Source organism: Elephas maximus, chromosome 1 (genome assembly GCF_024166365.1).
Source record: "Elephas maximus indicus isolate mEleMax1 chromosome 1, mEleMax1 primary haplotype, whole genome shotgun sequence".
NCBI classification, from domain to species: Eukaryota; Metazoa; Chordata; class Mammalia; order Proboscidea; family Elephantidae; genus Elephas; species Elephas maximus.
In genome coordinates, this window is record NC_064819.1 from 165,739,067 (window position 1) to 165,757,378 (window position 18,312).

Genomic DNA, 18,312 nt, shown 5'->3' on the forward strand with positions numbered 1-18,312 from the left:
TACCAACATAAACATGTAGATATAGAAGTATGTACACTCCCCCCCTCCCCCCCAAAAAAACAAATCTGTTGCTATGGAGTCAATTCCAACTCATATTAACTTTAGAGGACAAAGCAGAACTGCCCCACAGGGTTTCCAAGGAGCACCTGGTGGATTCGAACTGACAACCTTTTGGTTAGCAGCTGTAGCTCTTAACCACTACACTACCAGCATATATACACATAAATATATTTATATGTGAATGAAAGTACGTGTATATGCATTTTTGAAAATATAAAGTCCCATTCTATTGTTGCTCTTATAGTCATCAGCAGCATATGTCTCTGTACTGTATTAGCCAAATATTAATTTTTTTAATGGATATTCTAAGACACATCCATTCATTATACATACCAGGCATCAAAAAATATCAGCTCTATAAAACATTCATCTCACCTCATCTAAGTCTTGGATATAAACTGGCTTTTCCTCAAGGCCAACTGGCATTGGTTGACTGTAGGGAATCTTTACTTCTTCATAGATCCTGTTATTATCTCTTTGGATTCCTTCTGGTAAAATCAGCTATAAGCATCACACATTAAAATACAATAATAATTAAAAATACAACAATTGTTCTGACAAAAATTCTTAGAGAGAAAGATAAGGAACACTACAGGGTTTTATGACATTACACTGGTAAATATAGTTAATTTAAAGGAAAGCTGGCCTAAACCAAACCAAACAACCACATACACACAAAGCATTCATGTATTGGGTATCTCATATAATCCAAAACCAAACCTGTTGCCATGAAGTTGATTTTAATTCATACCAGCCCCACAGAACAGAGTAGAACTGCCCAACAGGCTTTTCTAGGTCATAATCTTAATGTAAGAAGACTGCCACATCTTTCTCCCAAGGAGCCTCTGGTAGGTTTGAACCACGGACCTTTTGGTTAGCAGCCAAATGCTTACCCACTGCACCACTGGGGCTCCTTTCTCATGTAACACATGAGCCAAATGTATTTCTGAAGACAGAAGTATTCATATAACTTACAAAAAAATGTGTAATATTACAGCAGAAAAGTTTACTCAAAACAGTGATTCAACTATAAACCTCAAAAATACAAGTTGCATAAACAATGAAAGGTAAGAGAACAAATATTTTCTAAGTACCTACTACGTGTCAGGAACTTTCCATACACTCCATTACCTCATTTTCCTCAATATTTTTAAGTACAATTTAATAAAGTATACTCAACTAGTACTAGAGTCACAATGGAAATTAAGAAAATCTGTGTTATTTTCTCATAATAGACATATTACCCAAAAGGGGTCATATACCAATGGCATACCTTTGCACCAGCAATGAATGCTGATGTTGTCATGGCTTCAGCCTGGGAATCATAAACGTGGGGATAACGTATTTTCCCAACACCTGTCTCTCTCGGCCTGCTCAGGATTGGAAAGCTTCTAGCATTCAGAAGTGCCTGTTCTCTATAAACACAAAAATAATAGGCCAAATTTGCATTTTTTTTGTCTTGGAAAGCATAAAACAAGGTCACTATAATAATTATTACAGGTAGCCTTACATTCTAAAAAAGAAGAAATTAAACTAAAAGGAGGATATTAGCAATCCTGAAATCTTCTGGGCAACCAAAGAGAGTTTTTCACATTTTTAGATACTATTTTAGATAAACTGACAAATTTGACTTAATGGTCTTGCTGATTTTGTCTTCCACAATCCAAAGATGTTTAACAAGGTATTTTAAATGAGTTTCGATGTTTAAAGAACTGAGGGTGGTAATGTCTTTATTTCATTTTTCCTTTTCTACTTCAGAATAACAACATGGTATTTTTTATTCACTGAGATAGAAAAGGAAAAAAAAAAAAAGAGTCCCAATAAATTTACGTAGATTTCATAAATCTTAACCCAGTGGTGTGTACGTAAGATCTAAATATAGCTTACTTCTATAATCTAAATCTCTCACCAATGTGAATGCAACCAAGAATATTCTAATTAAGCAGATCCCTGCTTTCTTATCCCAGAAAATAAGGTTTTTGTGCAACAAAATTCTATTCTTGTAAGAAAACACGACTAGAAGAATTAACTAAATTGCTAAAACTGAACTAAAAAATGATAATTATATGTAAAAGTACCAATTCCAGCACAAGCATTTATCAGCTTCTGGCATTTATTACCTTTGTATCCGCATTTCCTTAGGATCAAAGTACATTATTGCTTCTCCTGAAACTTCTCCATCTTCTCCAAACTTTTTTTCTCGTCTGGCAATTCGTTTTTCTTCACGGCGATATTGTTTCATTAACTGCTTTTCTTGTTCAGAATGAATAGTGACTTGGCAACCATAACTAGGTCTAGCATTTTCTCCTAAAATTCTTTTGCAATTTTCTACAAAGCAAATTTAAGAAACTTAATTTTTACAAATCTCAGACCCAATTTAACTTATATGAAAAACATTTCCCCTACCACCAAAACATAAAATAGCACAATAATCTACCAATTCATTGTTTAAAACTGATATACTCAGTTACATGTTTGAAGGAGGGCTTTTCTCTTCAAAACAATGTCTAAATGATATTACATGAGGTTTAAGAAAAGCCTCCACTTGTTCTTTTCCTACAGACTAAAGAGTTTGTTACTAACACTATAAATTCTTACATAAAACTTAAGAAATAAAAAAATTCAATTTTATAACTTTGAAATAACTTATCTATACAACTTCAATAAGCATAATAGTTATTCAATTAGCATTTACTGTTAATACAATAACAGAATAAAAATACTCTTCACATACTGTAGTTGTTGCTGTTAGGTGCTGAGTAGATTTTTTAATCGATTTTTGACTCATAGTGACCCCATGTGACTGCATATAACTGTCCCATAGGGTTTTCTAGGCTATGCTCTTTACTGGAGCAGAGAGCCAGGTCTTTCTCCCAAGTTGCCGCTGGATGGGTTCAAATCACCAATCTTTCAATTACCAGCTGAACACTTAACCTTTGAACCACCAGGGCTCCTTCTTTACATTTTACACAAAGTATTTCCCTATCTCTAGGTTTTACTATATTAAGTTGAATATATACATTACTATTTATTTATAAATGAAATAAAATTTATTAATGATAGCTCAGAACCTATTTAGAAGATGACTAAGGCAAACAGAGAAAGAGTATGGTCTACTTTTTAACAGATTTACAGTTAAAAAAAAAAAAATAGAAGACAAGAACCACTAATGGAAGCCAGATCACTCAAAACTCAAGATTTACAAGGTACAACTCAGGCCTGTGATTTGGTTAACTCAATATTCAGGAAAATCTTTCTTCCAACAAGATTACCTTCTGAGTTTAATTAAATCTTTCCAAGTAGTAGTATCGTGGCTCACTGCAGCCCTGTTGCTGTTGTTTTTGTTAGATGCCATCAGGTAAATTTTGACTCATGGTGACCCCGTGTGTGCAGAGAAGAAAAACTGCTCTACAGGATTTTCAAGACAGTGAGCTTGATCACCAGGCCTTACTTCTGAGGTACCTACGGGTAGGTTTGAACTGCCAGCTTTCTGGTTAGTAGTCTAGCACTTAACCAACTGCGCCACCCAGGGACTTATCATTGCAGTCCTAAAGGAACTAAATGAATGTTGTTGGGAGCAATCTAAGTCAATAAACACTGATTATATTGAGGACTAACTAGTTTCTAGGTACTGCTGCCAGGTTAGGAAGAATGAGAATGAAGAAAGAGACTTGGTCCCCACTCTGAAGAAGCACAGTGCAAGTTTATTATCAAATTACAAGATCTTATAAATATAGAACGGGGAAAGAATTATGCACAGCATCAAGATGGAAAAATTAAGCTTTCTACTTCACTGTCAGACCTTTACAATTCCCAGACTTTTGTCATTGCTTCATTACATGATCTGAATAAGTCATTTAACTCTCAATCACAAGAAATAAAGCCCCGTAAAATGACTTCATCAGCCTTAAAAATGAAAAGTGACAAATAAAGATCTATTATACCTCAAAATTATGAAATAAGATACAGTACCATCTATATTAGGAATACATTTTATAGTTCTGAAAAGTATTTTCCTACATAAATCTTACACACCTATTATAGGTTATAATGATTGAATTTATAATTAACTAGCTTTCAGTGTTAAAAAAAAGAATACAGGATTCCAACAATTTGCACTTAAATTCTAAACTAAAAGAAAAGTTAAATTGGCTCTGAAGACATACAATCAGCAAAACAGACATGAAGCAGAATTTCTGAAAATATGAGTGACATATACTTACTATCAGAAATGTATGTTAAATATTTCAAGAAAGAAATTTTAAATACTTTGAGTGGAGTACTAAATGTTATGCTAATGTCATTAAAATTTTAAGCAAACGTGATAGTAATAAAATACCATTATATACATTTGCAATCATTCCAATAAGGAAATTAAAAACGAAAGGGGAAAATAAATGTATCTCGCTGATAATTTTGTCCGGCCTCAATCAGACTATGCTGGAATCCTGTAAGTCTGAACATAATAGGTAATTTTTAAAAATCAAGTTATAAAGCAACAAATGCTTAAATATATAGTTCCTTCTTGATGGACCTGGCTAACTATAGGGATGAACAAGTAGAAATGAAATGAATAACCTTAACAGCACTCTTAAATTTCACTGAAGAACAATGTAGAAGCTTATATTCTTTTAGAGCGTGATTATGACTGAAAAAAAGAGTCTTATATAACTACTTAAAACACAGTCACTTGACATCATGAGCTGATGCTATTTTGATCTTCTGACACAACCTTTACTAAACATTCTCCAAATCAGCCCTGAAAATAGAAACTAATTCACAACCACCCACAACTAAAAGGTCAGTACACTATATCCACTCACTTTTCACCTACCTTATATTTTCTAGTTATATAAATGGAGGTAAGAGGATGGTGAATATATACATCCAGATTAAACAAAAGTGAAAGATAATCAGCTTAAAAGCTAGAAAATGCTAAACAGCAAGAAACCACTGCTTCTAAGAGAGAATAAAAAAAGGATAGCACGTGGTTAATAACCTGTCATACGAAGGTAGCTTGATAAAGAACACAAATACAATTTGGTAGCTTTAAGAGGATTTTATGGGATCACTATTTTCTAACCATAAAATTTATATCAAAAAATAGATGTGAATGAGAACAGTGATAAAGTAACAGGATTCTGAAGATTACTTTCTTCAAGAGTATTTCCTTCCCTCCAAAGAAATTTAAGGAAAATAATTTTCAATGCATGTATTCAAAAAAACTACTTAAAAAAAAACCTATTAAACTATGCTGGCTTTCAGCTTCTTTATCGCAATCCTTATAAAAAGTTAAAAATCTATTCGTTTAAATCCCCTAAAACTTAAGAGTATTATTATTATTATTAAAAAATCCCCTAAAACTTAAGAGTATTATTATTATTATTAGATACTACCAGAATGGATGGAAACCCTGGTGGCGTAGTGGGTAAGAGTTTGGCTGCTAACCAAGAGGTCAGCAGTTCGAATCCACTAGGTACTCCTTGGAAACCCTATAACCCAGAAACCCTATAGGGCAGTTCTACTCCATCTTATAGCATTGCTATGAGTTGGAAGCAACTTGACGGCAATGGGATTGGTTTTGTTTTTGTTTTATCAAAATGGACAATGTTATAAAGCATGGTATAAAATTGTAAACATGCATGGAAAGAGTAGAAAACATTTCAGAACAGGCTTATGGATCAAACATATATATGTATACATATATACACACAGACAAAAAAACATACAAACACAGATATATATATATATATTTGGTAATACAAATTCTGCTAGATAATACTAACTCATCATCAACAGCTTCCCAAAGAAATATGTGAAATGACTCATCTTGAACTTTTTTAAAATATAAATTGTTGTTGTTAGGTGCTGTCCAGTCATTTCTGACTCATAGTGACCATGTATAACACAATGAAACACTACCCAGTCCTGTGCCATCCTCACAATCATTGCTACATTTGAGGCCATTGTTGCAGCTACTGTGTCAAACAATCTTGTTGAGGGTCTTCCTTTTTTTCACTAACCCTCTACTTTACCAAGCATGATGTCCTTCTCCAGGGACTGGTCCAACCTACTAACATAAGTATGTGAGACCAAGTTTCGCCACCCTTGCTTCATAAGGAGCATTCTGGCTGTACTTCTTCCAAGACAGATTCCTTCGTTCTTTTGGCACTCCATGATACATTCACTACTTTTCGCCAACACCGTAATTCAAAGGCATCAATTCTCCTTCAGTCTTCCTTATTCATCGTCCACTTTTCACATGTATATGAGGTGACTGAAAATACCATGGCTTGGGTCAGGCGCACATCTTAGTCTTTAAAGTGACATCTTGGCCTTTTTAACACTTTAAAGAAGTTTTTGTACCAGATTTGCCCAATGTAATAGATCATCTGATTTCTGGACTGCTGCTTCCACAGGCATTGATTATGGATACAAGTAAAATGAAATCTTTGCCAACTTCAGTATTTTCTCCATTTATCATGATGTTCCTTACTGGTCTAGTTGTAATAACTTTTGTTTTCTTTATGTTGAGGTATAATCCCTACTGAATGCTGTGGTGTTTGATCTTCATCAGTAAGTATCTGTGCCCTTTTCACTTTCAGCAAGCAGGTTGTGTCATAAGCATATCCCAGGTGGTTAATAAGTCTTCCTTCAATCCTGATGCCCCACTGTTCTGCGTATACTACAGCTTCTCAGATTATGTGCTCGGCATACAGACTGAATAAGTATGGAGAAAGGTTACAGCCCTGACACACATCTTTCCTGACTTTAAACCACATAGTATCTCCTTGTTCTCTTTGAATGACTGTCTCTTGGTCTATGTACAAGTTCTATATGAGCACAATGAAGTGCTCTGAAATTCCCCTTCTTTGCAATGTTATCCATAATTTGTTATGAGCCACACAGTCAAATGCCTTTGCATAGTCAATAAAACATAGAAAAACATCTTTCTGGTATTTCCTGCTTTCAGCCAAGATCAGTCTGACATCAGCAAGGGTGTCCCTTGTTCAACGTCCTCTTCTGAATCAGGCAATGATAACCCTCATTCCATGTAGTCTTCTAAATCCAGCTTGACTTTTCTGGCAGTTCCTTGACAATGTACTGCTGTGACCATTTTGGAATTATCTTCAGCAAAATTTTACTTACATGTGATAGTAATATTGTTCTATAATTTCTGTATTCTGTTGGATCATCTTTCTTTGGAATGGACAAAAACATGGATCTCTTCCAGTGTTAGCCTGGTAGCTGTCTTCCAAATTTATTGGTATAGACAAGTGAGCATTTCCAGCACTGCATCTGTTTGTTTAAACATCTCAATTGGTTTTCGGTTAATTCCTAGAGCCTTGTTTTTCGCCAGTGCCTTCAGTGCAACTTGGAATTCTTCCTTCAGTACCATTGCTTCTTGATCTTATGCTCCTTCTTGAAATGGTTGAATGTTGACCAATTTTTTTTGGTATAGTGACTCTGGGTGTTCTTTCTATCTTCCCTTGATGCCTCCTGCATTGTTCAGTATCTTGCCTGTAGAATCCTTCAATATTCCAACTTGAGGCTTAAAATTTTTCTTCAGTTCTTCCAGTTTTAGACATGCCAAACATGTTCTTCCACTTCAGTTTTCTAACTCCAGGTCTTTGCACATTTCATCATAATACTTTACTTTGTTTTCTCAAGCTGTACTTTGTTTTCTGTTTAGCTCTTTACATCATCAAGTCTTCCATTCGCTTTAGCTACTCCATATTCAAGAGTAAGTTTCAGAATCTCTTTAGACTTCCATTTTTGTCTTTTCTTTCCTGTTTTTTTTTTAATTAATTTTTATTAAGCTTCAAGTGAACATTTACCATTCCAAACAGTCTGTCACATGTAAGTTTACATACATCTTACTCCCTTCTCCCACTTGCCCTCCCCCTATTGAGTCAGCCCTTTCAGTCTCTCCTTTCGTACCAATTTTGCCATCTTCCCTCTCTCTCTATCTTCCCATCCCCCCCCAGTCAAGAGTTGCCAACACACTCTCCAGTGTCCACCTGATTTAATTAGCTCACTCTTCATCAGCATCTCTCTCCCCCCTGCTGACCAGTCCTTTTCATGCCTGATGAGTTGTCTTCGGGGATGGTTCCTGTCCTGTGTCATCAGAAGGTCTGGGGAGCATTGCCTCCGGGATTCCTCTAGTCGCAGGCATACCACTAAGTATGGTCTTTTTATGAGAATTTGGGGTCTGTATCCCATTGGCCTCCTGCTCCCTCAGGAGTTGTTTGCTGTGCTCCGTGACAGGGCAGACATCGATTGTGGCCAGGCACCAACTAGTTCTTCTGATCTCAGGATAATGTAGGTCTCTGGTTCATGTGGCCCTTTCTGTCTCTTGGGTTCTTAGTTGTCGTGTGATCTTGGTGTTCTTCCTTTGCCTTTGCTCCAGGTGGGTTGAGACCAATTGATGTCTCTTAGATGGCCGCTTGCTGCCATTTCGGGCCCCAGACGCCACATGTCAAAGTGGGATGCAGAATGTTTTCATAATAGAATTATTTTGCCAATTGACTTAGAAGTCCCCTCAAACCCTGTTCCCCAGACCCCAGCCCCTGCTCCGCTGACCTTTGAAGCTTTCATTTTATCCTGGAAACCTCTTTGCTTTTAGTCCAGTCCAATTAGGCTGACCTTCCTTGTATTGAGTGTTCTCTTTCCCTTCACCCAAAGCAGTTCTTATCTACTGATTGATCAATAAAAAACCCTCTCCCTCCCTCCCTCCCTCCCCCCTTTGTAACCACAAAAGTATGTGTTCTCCTTTTTTTCTATTTCTCAAGATCTTATAATAGTGGTCTTATACAATATTTGTCCTTTTGCCTCTGACTCATTTCGCTCAGCATAATGCCTTCTAGATTCCTCCATGTTATGAAATGTTTCAGAGATTCGTCACTGTTCTTTATCGATGCGTAGTATCCCATTGTGTGAATATACCACAATTTACTTACCCATTCATCCTTTGATGGACATCTTGGTTGCTTCCAGCTTTTTGCTATTGTAAACAGAGCTGCAATAAACATGGGTGTGCATATATCTGTTTGTGTGAAGGCTCTTGTATCTCCAGGGTATATTCCGAGGAGTGGGATTTCTGGGTTGTATGGTAGTTCTATTTCTAACTGTTTAAGATAACGCCAGATGGATTTCCAAAGTGGTTGTACCATTTTACATTCCCACCAGCAGTGTATGAGAGTTCCAATCTCTCCGCAGCCTCTCCAACATTTATTATTTTGTGTTTTTTGGATTAATGCCAGTCTGGTGTGAGATGGAATCTCATCGTAGTTTTAATTTGCATTTCTCTAATTGCTAATGATCGGGAGCATTTTCTCATGTGTCTGTTGGCTGCCTGAAAATCTTCTTTAGTGAAATGTGTGTTCATATCCTTTGCCCACTTCTTGATTGGGTTGTTTGTCTTTTTGTGGTTGAGTTTTGACAGAATCCTGTAGATTTTAGAGATCAGGCGCTGGTCTGAGATGTCATAGCTGAAAGTTCTTTCCCAGTCTGTAGGTGGTCTTTTTACTCTTTTGGTGAAGTCTTTAGATGAGCATAGGTGTTTGATTTTTAGGAGCTCCCAGTTATCTGGTTTCTCTTCATCATTTTTGGTAATGTTTTGTATTCGGTTTATGCCCTGTATTAGGGCTCCTAAGGTTGTCCCCATTTTTTCCTCCATGACCTTTATCGTTTGTCTTTATGTTTAGGTCTTTGATCCACTTGGAGTTAGTTTTTGTGCATGGTGTGAGGTATGGGTCCTGTTTCATTCTTTTGCAAATGGATATCCAGTTATCCCAGCACCATTTCTTAAAAAGACTATCTTTTCCCCAATTGACTGACACTGGTCCTTTGTCAAATATCAGCTGCTCATACATGGATGGATTTATATCTGGGTTCTCAATTCTGTTCCATTGGTCTATGTGCCTGTTGTTGTACCAGTACCAGGCTGTTTTGACTACTGTAGCTGTATAATAGGTTCTGAAATCAGGTAGAGTGAGGCCTCCCACTTTCTTCTTCTTTTTCAGTAATGCTTTGCTTATCCAGGGGTTCTTTCCCTTCCATATGAAATTGGTGATTTGTTTCTCTATCCCCTTAAAATATGACATTGGTATTTGGATTGGAAGTGCGTTATATGTATAGATGGCTTTTGGTAGAACAGACATTTTTACTATGTTAAGTCTTCCTATCCATGAGCAAGGTATATTTTTCCACTTAAGTATGTCCTTTTGAATTTCTTGTAGCAGAGTTTTATAGTTTTCTTTGTATAGGTCTTTTACATCCTTGGTAAGATTTATTCCTAAGTATTTTATCTTCTTGGGGGCTACCGTGAATGGTATTGATTTGGTTATTTCCTCTTCGGTGTTCTTTTTGTTGATGTAGAGGAATCCAAGTGATTTTTGTATGTTTATTTTATAACCTGAGACTCTGCCAAACTCTTCTATTAGTTTCAGTAGTTTTCTGGAGGATTCCTTAGGGTTTTCCATGTATACGATCATGTCATCTGCAAATAGTGATAGCTTTACTTCCTCCTTGCCAATCTGGATACCCTTTATTTCTTTGTCTAGCCTAATTGCCCTGGCTAGGACTTCAAGTACGATGTTGAATAAGAGCGGTGATAAAGGGCATCCTTGTCTGGTTCCCGTTCTCAAGGGAAATGCTTTCAGGTTCTCTCCATTTAGAGTGATATTGGCTGTTGGCTTTGCATAGATGCCCTTTATTATGTTGAGGAATTTTCCTTCAATTCCTACTTTGTAAGAGTTTTTATCATAAATGGGTGTTGAACTTTGTCAAATACCTTTTCTGCATCGATTGATAAGATCATGTGGTTTTTATCTTCTGTTTTATTTATGTGATGGATTACATTAATAGTTTTTCTGATATTAAACCAGCCTTGCATACCTGGTATAAATCCCACTTGATCAGGGTGAATTATTTTTTTTGATGTGTTGTTGGATTCTATTGGCTAGAATTTTTTTGAGGATTTTTGCACCTATGTTCATGAGGGATATAGGTCTATAATTTTCTTTTTTTGTAATGTCTTTACCTGGTTTTGGTATCAGGGAGATGGTAGCTTCATAGAATGAGTTGGGTAGTATTCCGTCTTTTTCTATGCTTTGAAATACCTTCAGTAGTAGTGGTGTTAAGTCTTCTCTGAAGGTTTGGTAGAACTCTGCAGTGAAGCCGTCTGGGCCAGGACTTTTTTTTGTTGGAAGTTTTTTGATTACCGTTTCAATCTCTTTTTTTGTTATGGGTCTATTTAGTTGTTCTACTTCTGAATGTGTTAGTTTAGGTAGGTAGCATTTTTCCAAGAATTTATCCATTTCTTCTAGGTTTTCAAATTTGTTAGAGTATAATTTTTCATAGTAATCTGAAATGTTTCTTTTAATTTCATTTGGCTCTGTTGTGATGTGGTCCTTCTCGTTTCTTATTCGGGTTATTTGTTTCCTTTTCTGTTTTTCTTTAGTCAGTCTAGCCAATGGTTTATCAATTTTGTTAATTTTTTCAAAGAACCAGCTTTTGGCTTTGTTAATTCTTTCAATTGTTTTTCTGTTCTCTAATTCATTTAGTTCAGCTCTAATTTTTATTATTTGTTTTCTTCTGGTGCCTGATGGGTTCTTTTGTTGCTCACTTTCTATTTGTTCAAGTTGTCGGGCCAGTTCTCTGATTTTGGCTCTTTCTTCTTTTTGTATGTGTGCATTTATCGATATAAATTGGCCTCTGAGCACTGCTTTTGCTGTGTCCCAGAGGTTTTGATAGGAAGTATTTTCATTCTCGTTGCTTTCTAAGAATTTCCTTATTCCCTCCTTGATGTCTTCTATAACCCAGTCTTTTTTCAGGAGGGTGTTGTTCATTTTCCAAGTATTTGATATCTTTTCCCTAGTTTTTCTGTTATGGATTTCTAGCTTCATTGCCTTGTGGTCTAAGAAGATGCTTTGTAATATTTCGATGTTTTGGATTCTGCAAAGATTTGTTTTATGACCTAATATGTGGTCTATTCTAGAGAATGTTCCTTGTGCACTAGAAAAAAAAGTATAGTTTGCAGCAGTTGGGTGGAGAGTTCTGTATAAGTCAATGAGGTCAAGTTGGTTGATTGTTGTAAGTAGGTCTTCCATGTCTCTATTGAGCTTCTTACTGGATGTCCTGTCCTTCTCCGAAAGTGGTGTGTTGAAGTCTCCTACTATAATTGTGGAGGTGTCTATCTCACTTTTCAATTCTGTTAAAATTTGATTTATGTATCTTGCAGCCCTGTCATTGGGTGCATAAATATTTAATATGGTTATGTCTTCCTGATCAATTGTCCCTTTTATCATTATATAGTGTCCTTCTTTATCCTTTGTGGCGGATTTAAGTCTAAAGTCTATTTTGTCAGAAATTAATATTGCTACTCCTCTTCTTTTTTGCTTATTAGTTGCTTGATATATTTTTTCCCATCCTTTGAGTTTTAGTTTGTTTGTGTCTCTAAGTCTAAGGTGTGTCTCTTGTAGGCAGCACATAGATGGATCGTGTTTCTTTATCCAGTCCGTTACGCTCTGTGTCTTTATTGGTGCATTTAGTCCATTTACATTCAGCGTAATTATAGATAAATAAGTTTTTAGTGCTGTCATTTTGATGCCTTTTCATGTGAGTTGTTGGCCATTTCATTTTTCCACATACTTTTTTGTGCTGAGACGTTTTTCTTAGTAGATTGTGAGATCCTCATTTTCATAATGTTTAACTTTATGTTATTTGAGTCGTTACGTTTTCTTGGCTTTTTTCTTGAGTTATGGAATTGATATTCCTTTTTGTGGTTACCTTATTATTTACCCCTATTTTTCTAAGTAAAAACCTAACTTGTATCGTTCTATATCGCCTTGTATCACTCTCCATCTGGCAGTTCAATGCCTCCTATATTTAGTCCCTCTTTTTGATTATTGTGATCGTTTATCTATTGATTTCCATGATTCCCTGTTATGTGTATTATTTTGTTTATTTATTTGTTTTTTAGAATTAATCTTAATTTGTTTGTTTTTGTGCTTTCCCTATTTGAGTTGCGTTGATACCAGGGCGTTCTGTTTTGTGACCTTGTATTGTGCTGGTACCTGATATTATTGGTCATCAGGCCAAACAATCTCCTTTAGCATTTCTTGCAGTCTTGGTGTAGTTTTTGCAAATACTCTAAACTTGTGTTTATCTGTAAATATCTTAATTTCGCCTTCATATTTCAGAGAGAGTTTTGCTGGATATATGATCCTTGGTTGGCAGTTTTTCTCCTTCAGTGCTCTCTATACGTCGTCCCATTCCCTTCTTGCCTGCATGGTTTCTGCTGAGTAGTCTGAACTTATTCTTATTGATTCTCCCTTGAAGGAAACCTTTCTTTTCTCCCTGGCTGCTTTTAAAATTTTCTGTTTATCTTTGGTTTTGGCGAGTTTGATGATAATATGTCTTGGTGTTTTTCTTTTTGGATCAATCTTAAATGGGGTTCGATGAGCATCTTGGATAGATATCCTTTTGTCTTTCATGATGTCAGGGAAGTTTTGTGTCAGGAGTTCTTCACCTATTTTCTCTGTGTTTTCTGTCCCCCCTCCCTGTTCTGGGACTCCAATCACCCGCAAGTTATCCTTCTTGATAGAGTCCCACATGATTCTTAGGGTTTCTTCATTTTTTTAAATTCTTTTATCTGATGTTTTTTCAGCTATGTTGGTGTTGATTCCCTGGTCCTCCAGAAGTCCCAGTCTACCTTCTAATTGCTCGAGTCTGCTCCTCTGACTTCCTATTGCGTTGTCTAATTCTGTAATTTTGTTGTTAATCTTTTGGATTTCTACATGCTGTCTCTCTATGGATTCTTGCAACTTATTAATTTTTCCACTATGTTCTTGAATAATCTTTTTGAGTTCTTCAACACTTTTATCAGTGTGTTCCTTGGCTTTTTCTGCAGTTAGCCTAATTTCATTTGTGATATCTTTAAGCATTCTGTAAATTAGCTTTTTATATTCTGTATCTGATAATTCCAGGATTGTATCTTCATTTGGGAAAGATTTTGATTCTTTTGTTTGGGGGGTTGGAGAAGCTGTCATGGTCTGTTTCTTTATGTGGTTTGATATGGACTGCTGTCTCCGAGTCATCACTGGGAAACTAGTTTTTCCAGGTAATCAGCTAAAAAAAAAATGCAGTCAGATCCCTATCTGAATTCTCCCTCTGGCTCAGGGTATTCGGATGTTAATGGAGCCGCCTGGGGAGGGTGGGGGAGGGATCAGAGAGCTAGGAGTGTAGCACCTCAGAATATAGAGCTGATCCCCACGTTCACGCTCCGCCCGCGCCCACCAAAATCCCGGCAGGACGGCTCCCCGGCTGGGACTCCGCTCTCCCCGCTCCAAGACCAGGCACTTCCTCCCAGGGACTTCTCCCTCCGGTTCGCCACGCCGCACTCGCGAACTGGGTGGGCGTCACCCGCACGAACGTCTGGGCCCCCTCCCTGGGTCGCTTTAGGGAAATATAGCTGATCCCCATGCTCGTGCCACGCCCGCTTGCCGCCAAACTCCTGGCGGGAGAGCTCCCCGGCTGGGACGCTGCTCTCCCCCCTCCAAGATCAGTCACTGCCTCCCGGGTGCTTCTCCCACCGGCTGCGCCACTACGCCGCCCGCGCCAACCAGCCAGGCTCCCTCCCGGGATGAGTTCGGGGGGTAGGGCTGGGCCCCTTGTACGTGCCATCTGCCCCCCTGGGCTCTACCCCAGATCGGGCTCCGAAGGTCACCTGCCTGGTACGCTGGCTCCTGGTTCTGAAAACGATCACTGTCTACCCGTATTTGTCCGTTCTCCGTCTCTAAGTCTGTGTTTGTTGTTCAGAGTTCGTAGATTGTTATGTATGTGATTGATTCACTTGTTTTTCCGAGTCTTGTTGCAAGAGGGATCCGCGGTAGCATCCACCTAGTCCGCCATCTTGGCCCCGCCTCCTCTTTCCTGTCTTTTTAATGATCTCTTCTTTTCTTAATGTATGATGTCCTTGATGTCATCCCACAGCCTGTCTGGTTTTTGGTCAACACTATTCAATATGTTAAATCTATTTTTGAGATGGTTTCTAAATTCAGGTGGGATATAATTAGGTTGTACTTTGGCTCTTGTGGACTTGTTTTAATTTTTTTCACCTTCAAGTTGAATTTGCATAGGTGCAATTGATGGTCCGTTCCATAGTTGGCCTCTGGCCTTGTTGTGCCTGATAATATTGAGTTTCTCCATCACCTCTTTCCATAAAAATTTAATTACTGTGTATTTCATCTGGCGAGGTCCATGTGTACAGTCGCCATTCATGTTGTTGAAAAAAGGTATTTGCAATGAATAGGTCATTCGTTTTGAAAAATTCCACCATGTGATCTCTGGCATTATTTCTATCACTAAGGCCATATTTTCCAACTACTGATCCTTCTTTTTTTCCAACTTTTGCATTCGAATCACCAGTAATTATCAATGCGTGTTGACTACATGTGTGATCAGCTTCAGACTGCAGAAGTTGGTAAAAATCTTCAATTTCTTTTTCTTTGGCCTTGGTGGTTGGTGAGTAAATCTGAATAATATTCAGATTAACTGGTATTCCTTATAAGCATATGGATATTATTCTATCACTAACAGGATTGTACTTCACGACAGATCGAGAAATGTTCCATTTAATGATGAATGTGACACCATTACTCTTCTACTTGTCATTCCCAGCATAGTAGACCATACGACTATCTGATTCAAAATGGCCAATGCCAGTCCATTTCAGCTCACTAATGCCTAGGATACCAATGTGTTCCATTTCATTTCTGATGACTTCCAATTTTCCTAAATTCATCCTTCCTACATTTCACATTCTGATCATTAATGGATGTTTGAAGCTGTTTCTTATCATTTTGGCAAGCATATGACCACTCCAAAAGCTTTACTCCACCCACATCATTATGGTCAACTATACTTTAAGGAGAAAGCTCTTCCCCAGTTATATTTTGAGTGTCTTCCAACCTGAGGGGCTCACTTCCAGCACTATATCAGACAATGTTCCATTTCTATTCATAAGGTTTTCACAGGCCAATTTTTTTTTAGCTATTGATCACCAGGTCCTTCTTCCTAGTCTGTCTTAGACTGGAAGCTCCACTGAAACTGTCTAACATGAGTGATCCATACCAGTGGCATAGCTTCCTGCATCACAGCAACACGTAAGCCACCACAATATGACAAACTGCCAGACGAGTACTCTGTCAGCAATATTAGAAGACGGAATCAGTAAAAATTTCTACATTAACACAGGGGACTAACAAAATAAAACACCAAATTCTTAGAATTTATAACATTGCAGGACTATTTGTTTAAACTCATTCCTTTTCTTCTGACAAATACCCATTTATATGCTCTTAAACGCTGTTGGCTTACAACACTGCATCTGATTAAGTAATGTTCAATGAGTGGGAGCCCAAGCAAGGTAGTTTATATGTGTTCAAAGCACATAAGAACCAAGACGCTTACAGAAAGACAAAGTCCCTAAACTCCATCCCTCCTAGTTTCTAAAAATCTCAAAGTAACTCCAAGCTTGTGAAAACATTTATCAGTAATCAAAGTATATGATAAAGATAATCCCTAAGGAATTTTTATTTAAACTGAGGCTGTTTTTATCATTTACTTTTACTGCCATAATCATAAATGTAAGAGATGACATAACTTCACACAGAAGCAGCACAGATGTTGAGAATTAAAAGAATTTCTTATTCCAAAGCACTTTTTTAAAAATCCTAAACTATTTGTAAGGCTGGAAAGGAACATTTGTGTAAGGTTAAGAAATTCAGTTTTCCAGCTTATCACCTAAAATCTGAGTTTGGCATTAGCTACGTCATTGTTAAGTCAGGATTTTTAATAATTTTGGCTTCCTAGCCTTCTCTCCCTAATTCATAACTACAATACATTTTTCTCCTTAACCTTGAAAGTTAAAATCTCCCTAGAATTTGTCTCATAAATACTGTCTAGTAACAATATCAAGTTATTTGTGGTAATTAAGGACTAAGCCACTATACTTGTTCTTTTTACCAGGTTCTGTCATTTTCCACACATTTATCAATTTTAAGAGAGAATGTTCATAGTTTTTCTCTACCAGATAGAATGAAGTAGCTTGCAGCAGACAAACATTACTACAAGAAAAAAATATAAAAGCCAAATGAATTTAAAAATTATATGTTTAAAGGCATCAGAGAGTACGAAAGCCATAGGGATAGAAGGGGATAATATGCTAGAGAGGGGGACAGCCACAGAGAGGTGAGCTGGTGATCTACAGCCACCTTCTCCCCATGAGCAGAATTTGAAAAGCCAAGGATTACCTACAGTAAAGGGCTCCTGCTGTCATTCCAGCTCAGGACTGGAGTGACAAAAATTGGGGAAGGGTTTCAAATACATGGCTGAAATTCCCTGTAAGACACCTGTTAAATTATAAAGCTGCAAGCTAAAACACTGAAACTTTAAAAAAAAAAAAAAAAGGGTGGGGGAGGGAGGGAAAGGGTAGGGGAACAAAACCTGAAAAATAGAAGAAGAAAAGTTAATAGCTTCACAGTATCACAGTACACAAGAAGCAAAGATGAGAAGGAGGGGTCCTGGTGACAGTCATCAGTACTTCAGTTGAAGATCCTAAGGTACTATAGCCTAAGAACAAGGATCAACCACAAGTAGATTGAGCCTTATCAAACATGCAACCCATTGCCCATATAGCACAGTGTATGACTGGCTTATAGTAATCAGCCCATACTCTGACTCACTAAAAACAAAAAACATCATCTGGAGCAACTATGATTTTTAATATACCATGTCTGGCATTCAATGAAAAAGTATTAGGCATGTCAAGAGACAGAACCATAGGACTAAAAAAAAAGAGGAAAAAATGACAAAACTAGACCCCCATAGCTCATCCAAATACCTTAGCAGACAAGAACAGTGAATATAATTGCAATTAATACATTCAATTTTCCAAAACTGATAAAAAATATCAACTGACAAATCAAGCTCGACAAACCCAAAAGTAAAGAAAAAGCACACACACAGTCATAAGGCCAATTTACAGTCTACTTAGTTTGCTGCCCTGGCATCCATTAATTCCTTTCATTCGGTGAAAGTTGTCCTTTTGCCCAGTTTCTGACATAGACTTTCCTATCTTTTCACCCAGTCTTTCAAAGGTTGTTACTCTTTGCCCCTACCAGCCATGCTCCAGGTGGCTTCCTGTAATGAGAATATCTCCCTTTTCCTCTGTTATTGCAATGGAAA

The 18,312-nt window shown here is 37.2% G+C and overlaps 1 protein-coding gene across 4 annotated transcripts in view; it reads right to left on the reverse strand.

Annotated features, from left to right (window-relative positions):
* The window catches only part of ASCC3 (activating signal cointegrator 1 complex subunit 3), a 413,165-nt gene that overhangs the window by 322,591 nt on the left and 72,262 nt on the right, over positions 1-18,312 (reverse strand). For 3 of the 4 annotated variants that reach the window (XM_049897967.1, XM_049897954.1, XM_049897945.1), the window contains 3 exons: positions 2,181-2,388; positions 1,334-1,475; positions 436-561 (listed from right to left, as the gene is read on the reverse strand). In XM_049897967.1, coding sequence (XP_049753924.1) covers positions 436-561; positions 1,334-1,475; positions 2,181-2,388 — 476 coding nt within the window. The remainder of the gene's footprint in view (positions 1-435; positions 562-1,333; positions 1,476-2,180; positions 2,389-18,312) is intronic. The other variant, XM_049897961.1, reaches the window with a different exon arrangement.